At 31.9% G+C, this 9,258-nt stretch overlaps 1 protein-coding gene across 3 annotated transcripts; it reads left to right on the forward strand.

Annotated features, from left to right (window-relative positions):
- Positions 1,446-7,970, forward strand: LOC107615259 (meiosis-specific protein ASY3). Of its 3 annotated transcripts, none has more exons than XM_016317353.2 (10): positions 1,446-1,545; positions 2,472-4,034; positions 4,138-4,258; positions 4,860-4,979; positions 5,087-5,147; positions 5,256-5,405; positions 5,486-5,544; positions 6,773-6,907; positions 7,340-7,431; positions 7,729-7,970. In XM_016317353.2, the coding sequence occupies exons 1-10, from the start codon at positions 1,492-1,494 to the stop codon at positions 7,798-7,800; spliced, it is 2,427 nt and encodes an 808-aa protein (XP_016172839.2). In that variant the 5' UTR covers positions 1,446-1,491; the 3' UTR covers positions 7,801-7,970. The 3 variants fall into 3 exon arrangements, 2 of the variants coding, with proteins under 2 accessions (XP_016172839.2, XP_020967483.1); XM_021111824.1 differs by having other exon boundaries at positions 1,451-1,524; XR_002354234.1 differs by lacking the exons at positions 7,340-7,431; positions 7,729-7,970 and adding an exon at positions 6,222-6,420 and having other exon boundaries at positions 6,773-6,908.

The following is a 9,258-nucleotide window of genomic DNA, read 5'->3' on the forward strand; positions in this document are numbered from 1 at the left end:
ATAATAATAATCATATTAACTACGTAATTATGCATCAACTATTTTTTAATACTAATTTTTTAATTATTTTATAGTGCTAAAGAGATCATTGGCCCTATACGCATGCGTACTCTTTCAACATTTTTTCTTAATCATATTTCACATTAGTTGCCTAAGATCCATACCCATTTTTGCTACATACAACAATAAAAGAAAAGTTTGTATAAATAGAATAGTAACAACAATGATCAATCATATTATAAACATTCTAACAGAAAGTGCAAGAATAATGCTAATCTTGAGGGGTGACGATAGAAACACCAATAACACCTACTTGCAAGTGATTACAGACTAGTTTAAGCGTTCTACAAAAAAACGAAAATGGAGGATAAAAGAAGACTGTATGAGGGTGGAGACGCACGAGGTGGTGCTGGTGGATTTTTTATTCATATTGTTGTATGTAGTAAAAATGGGTAAATATATTAGACAACTAGTGTAGAATGTGATTAGAGAAAAATATTAAAAGAGATATATGAATATAAGACGAGTGGTTTCTTAACGGTATAAAATAATTAAAAGATTATTTTTTTTAATGTTAAAAAAATAGTGAATGCGTAGATGATAGGTAATTATTGTTATTGTTATTTTGAACTTTTTTAGAACTAATTTACTTGATAATGAATTTCTTTAGGACCAAATTAATATTTTTAGAGACCAATACAACTAAAACAGTATTATTATGTAAATTGTTTATTTTAAGAATCTACTCGTCCATCTTCACGCATATCACTTACCAATTGAGTCATCTATTTAACGTGCCACATCAAACGATTCCATTAGAAATTTGACAGAACAAAGTGTCTTGGGACCAATGTAATTTACTAAACAAAAAAATTAGGAATTAATAGATTAATTAATTTTAGTTGAGAAGTAATGTATTTAGTTTGAAATTCTTTCGAACTGAAATAAATATATACTCTTTTATTATTTTAGATCAGAGGCTTAGTTATTGTTGGTCTTAGTTCGTGGCTTATTTTGTTTAAGTTCATACCATGTCTTTGCTGTTGCTATTTTTTTTTTTCCTTACTGCGTCGTTTTTGAATTTCGTAGTTCATCTTTCTCGAGGGTTTCTTTTGTTCAGGTGATCCATGCATCACTGTGTTTCAGTTTCCCAACTTCGAAATCTGGTTCGGATTTTTCGTGTTTAACTTTCTATGCTGTTGTTATCCTCTTAAAATTATTCTAGATTGTTTATATGTGCGCTCTGTTTATCTGTCGAGAAGAAAATTATGAATCCTTTGGGATACACTGTTCTTCGTATACTATAATTTTTACTTAATATTTTTAATTGAATGTCGCTGTTAATTTTTCAGCAATATTTTACGTGCAACTGGGTTAGCGTTAAATTGTTCTTGGTATACTATAATTTTGTATTATTTTAAATTGAAATTTGCGGTTAATTTTTCAGGACAGTTAGCAGTGTCCGGCGTTTAGCTGAAATTGCAGCTAACAATGAATATTAAAGCGCGTCATGTTTTGCATGATGTAAGAGGCCAATTTGATTTGGTGACATCTCTTTCCTGAATTTGATTTGTGATTGGTTTCTAATTACTATCAATGTGTTCTTAACATATCTGTTTATAATGATCTGAAGATTAATTATGTAGTTGCTTATGGGTCTGACTTATAGATCACTTCAAATTGCTAAGTAATTTAATATGTGCTTGAAATTGTTGATTGGTCTGATAGAAATTCTACTTGATCATGAATCACATTTGAAGACTTAGCTAACTACACACTCTTACTTTAACCGATTATCAATATATTGGATGTCAAATTTACTTGGAAATTATGTGGTATTCTAAATATTATTTCTACAATAAATGCAGTCCATATTCTATCTTCAATGAAGACTTTAGAGAGCTTCCAGGGGCGCTAAATGCAGATCGGCTTGATAGGGATAAAGAGCTGGACAGTTTTGAGACCCATCTTTAAAACTTCTTCCAAATTTGGGTATTATCATAATAATTGTCAGTTGAATCCCTTGTGCAGCAGTTGAATCCCTCATGTGTCCTCCCTGACTATTCAATTCTTTTTTTTTTCCTTTTGTATTATTCTTGAATTGGATAGTTGGAGACATCAGACAATAATTTGTTGCTGCCTCAGTCATCGTCTTCTAACTCTTTCTATTTTTCCTGCTACATACTACCCCCAAAATTTTCATAACACCCTACCCTCTTCAATTGTAGGTCATGTGCACTTGACTTTCTAAACCAAAAAATCTACAATATGATCTCTCTTGAATATTCTAATCAAATGTGCACTTGAATTTTTTTATTTTATCGATTATTAACTATTTTTCTTGTTATTACTTACCAGCATCCTCTTCAATGTTACAGGCTATGATTAATTATGAATTTAATTGCTGTATTTCGATTCTTAGGTGAAATAAGATTAAGATATTAACGGATTTGACCTTTTTATATATTCAGGAGCCTATGAGTGATTGTCGGAGTTTTGGCAGCAACATTTATCCATCTAGCCAATCAAGGAAAGTCTCTATAGGAGTAATGGCAGAATCAAGAGCCAGTACAAAATGTGAAACTGCAAAAGGGGACAGGGCTATTACTGTAAATAAGGAAAGGGCAATCTCCAGCGTTGGAAATTTTGCTGTGGGAACAGAAAGGGTTGAAGGAGTAACAGCTTCAGCTTCTTTCGATATAAAGCAAACTGTAGTACCTGAAGCTGTAAAGCATTCTTTCATATCCAAATCCTTTTACCATAGAAAACCTACCTCTGAAGCCATCATTCAAGTCAATCAAGCCTCTACTGTACTTCCCCCTCACGGAAAACAGGATATGGATAATGGAGTAGAGAGTGTATCCAAGAAAATCTCAGCCCAGCTTCTCTCAAATCTGAATTCAACTGTTCCCTCTAGCAATTGCAATCAGAACAAGTTTGATAGGGATACAGGCAGAAAGAAGGGAAAGAATGATGGAACAGTCGAAACGGTAGAGGAATTTACATTCACCACGGGACGGGAAGTCTTGGAGACTGATAAAGACAAGCCTGAAGACAAATTGGATAGAACAGGAAACAGAACTGAAGATTTGAGGATGAAACTTTGCCAAATATTGGGGACTGCTTCTTCACCTAAGAATCAGACTCAGCATTCAGGTTCTCATACTCGTAGTAAAGATGAGGAAAGATTGCCACTTGAGCAGCCTATGAACCAGAGGGATAATAAATTTGTGAAGACCAGAGAGAATTCAGATACCATAGAAACTGATTCAGAAAAACCTGATTATACTCGGAAGAGACCAGTAACTCGTTCACAGAGAAAAAGGAGAGCACCTTCCAAAAAGCAACCTGGAAAAGGTAAAAGTTGTCCCTCTTCAAAAGAAAAAGAGAATCATCAAGAAAAAGGTATATTCTCTATTAGGGAAAACTGGAATGGGATGCATGATGCTCTTACAAAGGACACTTCCTCAATGTCTACAAAGAAAAAGAGTCAGGGAAAGAATTCCAGAAGTGAGCCACAGAAGTTCTGCTTTTCTAAACATGATACCATGAAGAAACTTTACAAAGACACTTCAAAGAATGATCAATCGCAGCATGTTGTTGAAACATTTTTACCTAAGGATAAAATGGAAGGATCTAAGGATTGCTTACCTGATCATGGGATAACATCCCCTCATTCAGAGAAAATAAACCAAGAAAAAAAAATTTACAATCCACCAACACCAAATGATACAGATCAGGATGAAGAACTTGAGGTTTCGGCAAATGGAAACAAACAAGAATACAGAAGTAATCCAGTTGAACAGAATGTTACCAAGTCTCAAGATAATTTTCAAAGTCCCACATTTCAACTTAACACACCTAATTTAGATTCTTCTCCAAGCACATTACAGAAGACAGACCAAAAGTTAAATGATGGTAGCACTCCAGCATCATCTGAAAGAAGATTTTCTCTCAGAGCCAGTCAGTATCTAAGGGCCTTCCAAACTTTGGAGCCAGACTTCGATGGGCTAAGGGAACAAAAGCAATCTTCTGTATCCTTATCAACTGATAGGTGTCAAGTTAGTAATTGTGTCCTCTGATTTTGAAGTAGTTGTATTGTGTTTCTGTTTTTTGTTATTCCTTAACATAATGCAGGATGTGGAGGAGCTCAGGCATTTTATTCCCAGAAAACACATTTTTGTTAATGAGAAAGAAGAGCAGGATGGCACATCTGATTCATCATCTGAAGAAAAGAACTTCTCTGGAAGTGAAGAAGGTTTGCCCTTTGTTAAAGGAAGATATATGCATATGCTTTTAGACTATTTATTTTGCATCAGATGCAGCTCATATAATTATTTTTCACACTACTCTTAATCTTAACTGCCTGATTCCAGCATAAATTGCATCTTAAAATAAGTTTAATCTTTTAAACACATAGTAGCAACTGGAGCTAAAGTAATCTAATAGATCTGATTTGAAGCATGCATTAGCCACAGGAAATAATGAGCATGTAATTTCCTAGGGACGATTTATCTGCCCTTTTCTTTGGTTTATCTATCAATTTTGTATTTGTTTTGAAACTCTGTGTTACTCATTTTGCTAGTAAATATGTTCTCATAGGAGAAATTCTAAGGAATAGACACTTGTAGCGTGTAAACCATCAAATTGTTCCAAAGATGAGCATTGGTATGGTTGATTCTTTATGTAATGTAGTAGCATTAGTATAGCCTAATCTCTAATGTTCATTAGTATTACAGGGTCTTTAATGCTCATTAATATTCGATGTCAATCGGTGTCTGTCTTATACTATATATACTGTTCTGTTAAGAACTCCTTTGTCTTAGTTGTTCACTTGTTCCCAAATTTTGGGAGTGTAGGTTCAAGAGAAAGGCATACTGCTGAGGGGAACACTTTTATGCTTCATCCAATCAAAAGGTTGCGGAAGCATGAAGGCGTTAAATTTAACCATAGTAGCCCAACTTCACTCTCTGCAAAAGGTAGAACTTGACCTTTGTACTTGATATATGTTATGTCCAAATGTTCTGTTCTGATGAATATCCTATTTAAATTATCCTACTTACTTTTTTACATGAATTACGATTAGGGACAGAAGAAATTGATTGGATTGATGAGGCACCCACGCAGAATCAAGATGAATTTGCTAGGTGTTTCTATTTATCTGCAATGGATTAATTGCTGACTGAAGAAAATTACAAATTACTACTCATTTACAAAATGGTATTTTAATTTTATAAATCTTAATAATTTATTAGGGCTGTTGGATTGTTTGCCATGGAATTGAGCAAACTTAAGAGCAAACTTAGGTCAATGGCATGCCATAAATCCTCAGAAATTTTGAAGTCTGTTTCTGAAGAGATAGATCTACAGCTGCAGAATGTTCATTCCCACATTCAAACAGAAATGTAGGTACATAAACCTGATGAGTTCTTAAGATTCTGATATCTCTTGTTCTTATGAGTTTTTATAAAAAAAATGGTTTCAGGGGGAAGCTTACAAATATCAGTAAATTCAAGAGAAAACGGATAGAAGCAAAATTTGAAGGTATCGCAAATTTTAACTCAGTGTTTACTAGAAAATATTTGTGTTTTGATTCGATTGATCTGGTTGCTATATATATTTTCCCATTTGGGACGCACTTGCATGTTCTTAGAGCAGATTTAATATGTGCTTCAAAAAGTCCATAATTACTTATTTTGGTTCACTTAATACTTTTTTGGGGTAGATAAGAAATAAAGAAACAAAGAACTTAATTAAGAAAATGGTTCACTTAATGTACATGAAAACATACTCTTATTTTGCTTTGCTTGTTATATTAGAATACAAAAATGAATGGAAAAGGCACTGACAAATGAGATAGTCACCAAACGTGATAGAATATGTTGTAATTATAATGTTATAAATTTATAATTAAATTAATGTTGGATAGATAGATTCTCATTCACCTTAGAGGATATTTTTAAATGAAAAGTTTGTGTAGTCTATTTTCCCAATTTAACCTTCATTCTAATTTGATAATGGCAATTGATAAGTTAATAGAGTGAAACAAGGCAAATTTAAATGGGAAACGCTAGGGAGAGCACTTTTCGTGGAATAAAATATAGAGTTGATTAGTATCTGCTCAAATACAAGGTAAAATATAATGAAAAGAAAAAGATTTTCTAAAGTGTGTAGATCGGTAGAGTGGTAAAGTAATATTTTAATCACTATTGAATTTGTAGGTTTTATCATGTATGAGTCCCACTATCTGATTCAGGAGTGATTAAAGTATTACTTTATCACTTTAGAAGAGCTTGATCCGAAACGATAAGGAAAAAATGCTGGCCACTTAACATTTGTGAATTTTGAAGAGCTTTCATCTGGCTCGGTAGAGTTACTAAGTTCCAAGTTCCAACAAGTCATGATACTCTTATGGTAAAGGTATAAGAATAATCTCTGTTTGATCGTCTTGTGAAATTCTTAGAAGGCTTGATTCAAAAAACACATTGAATATATCATGGAAACAGTTATTAACGAAACTCAAACATTGAGGGTGAGAGGAAATATTAATCCGCCTATTATTTATGAATTGGATCATCCATGTATTATTTCTTCAAGTTGGTTTACTAATGCAACATTTAACTACTTGCATTGCTTCCTGCACATATTTCGTTGTTGCTGTTGAATTTTATCTGTATCTGCATTGTCCTATTGGTCTATGACTTTCACAGGATATGTTTTCTCCTTCCTTGGTACCTTTTCTCACCTACTCTTCTTACTAATAAAAATGTAGACCAGCAAAAACAGTTGAGGTTGATATGTGATAGATTCAAGGAAGAGGTTAATTTGCATCTACAGGATTGCAAAAGCACTATTGAAGATCTTGATGCTGAACAGATAGAGATCAAGGGATCACTGGAGAAACAAAGTAAGAACACCGTCTATTTAGGATAAGAACATTTTTCTTTTGTACCATAGATCTTTGAGATATCAGCTCATTGCATTGGTACAGTCATTGTTAGCTTTATGGTTTCACTTGAGTAGTTCAAGGAAGTATACAAACACTTGGGTTGGATACCAGCCATGGTTATTTGGTAGTTGTTACTATAAAAGGATAACCTTTTAAATCTTAATACACAAGTAGCACACATTTTATGTAATTATGTATTATATATATCATTTATGTCAATTACTTTATAAGCTATCTCTGCAATTTTATAATATTATGATTAGCAATGACTCCTTTAGTTTAAAGGATTATTGCCACTACGTTTTTTACCTATCACAATTTGGCACTATTGATAAGTACTAATATGTAGGTTTTGGCCACATTTTGTATGTATATTATATTGTATACCAGGGGTAGCACATAAGAAGCTTATATCACAAGTTCAAGAAGAAGTAGATATCCAACTGAATGATGCTCAAAAGAAAATCACAGCTGCCCAGGAGGCAAGTATATTTTATACTATGTACTGTGTACCATACTAATATGAATAATGATAAATTACACTTTAATTGAATCACATAATTAAGCTGCTTAAAATTTAATGCATCAACTATATATATAATTACACTTATCAGGCGTTGCAAAGATAACTAAAGTTCTCATGTCATGTTTTCTTGGCAATAGCCTCTTTTTTTGGTTTTCTTTTCTGCTATTGGTTATCATTTATAAACAGTTGGAATTATGTCTACAAAAACAACACTATGTTTCACTGCTGATTTTATTCTCCCAACCGATTACAGATGGCGAGAGGAAAATTGCTACAATTGAAACGCGTTATAGCTATGTGCTTGAAAGATGGTGTTCTAAATTGATGTGATTTCTTGATAGCTAGGAATTTTTGGCAGAAGTAACTGCACATTGACATTTCACTTTATCCTTAGGGCTGGTATCTCTAAAGAAATATATGTGTACTTAATATTATCTTTTCCCACTCTTTCAGTGGTGGTGGTGGTGTTGGTCGTCACAAAAGGTACTTTGTTCACTTGATGGTTGATGCATAAAACAGATGATTTTACTTAGTACAAATATCCGATGATTAATTTTACTTTATTTTTCTGTGGTCACTGGCACACACCACACAAAGGGTTCTTTTATCTACTGACTAGGTTACTCCTAGTCCTAGTAACTCTTGTGGGTTGTTTGGATTTATGGAATATGGGGGGAAAGGAAATGTGAAGAAAGAAAAATAGTGAAAAAATAAAATGTTGTTATTTGGATGAGAAGTGAAAATTGGGTGAAAAAAAAATGGTGAGGTTTATATAAATTTTTTCTGTTAAAAAATAGATGAAAATAAAATAAAGGGTAAAAATTAGTAAAATTATAGATTTATTCTTTGATTAATAAAGAAAACAAAATATGTAAGAGTATTAACATAATTTTATTCTATTATAATTTTTTTTTATTCAAACAAAAAATAATTTTTACTTTTTTTTTATTAATGAGTAAAGTATCGTACTTGTCCTCAACGTTTGGGGTAAGTCTCAAAGTTATCCCTAACGTTTTAATCGTCCTGTTTAAGTCCCTAACATTTTAAAATTGGCTCAATGTTGTCCTGCTGTTAAGGATCCGTTAACAGAATTGACGGGGGGACAAAATTGAGATGATTATGAAACGTTAGAGACTTAAATAGTACGAAAACGTTGGGGACAAAAACAATACATAGAAATAAATTTTAATTTTATCCTTCAATAATATCAATTTTTACTTTATATAATATTCAATTATTTTTTAATCACATCTAAGTAAATTACACTTAATCACACTACTTTTATTCTAAATAAAATTTTTTATATCTTTATATTAACTTATAACTGTAAAATTATAAAAAAAAATAATTTATTTAGAATGAAAGTAATATGATTAAGTGTAATTTATTTAGATGTGATTAAAAAAAATTGAATATTATGTACAATAAAAAATTGATACTATTGAAGAATAAAACTAAGTTATTTCTAATTTTCTATGTATCATTTTTATCCCCAACATTTTCGTTCTATTTAAATCCCTAACGTTTCAAAATCGTCTCAATTTTGTTCCACCGTCAATTCTGTCAACGGATCCCTAACAGAACAACATTGAGTCAATTTTAAAACATTAGGAACTTAAATAGGACGATTAAAACGTTAGGAACAACTTTGAAACTTACTCCAAATATTGGGGGATAAAAACAATACTTTACTCTTTATTAATTTTTACTTTATTCAAATAACATATAAAAAATCTATTTTTTATTTTATTTTTTATTTTCTTTCTTTTTATTTTTCATCATT

The sequence above is a fragment of the Arachis ipaensis genome, chromosome B09 (genome assembly GCF_000816755.2).
Source record: "Arachis ipaensis cultivar K30076 chromosome B09, Araip1.1, whole genome shotgun sequence".
Taxonomy (NCBI): domain Eukaryota; kingdom Viridiplantae; phylum Streptophyta; class Magnoliopsida; order Fabales; family Fabaceae; genus Arachis; species Arachis ipaensis.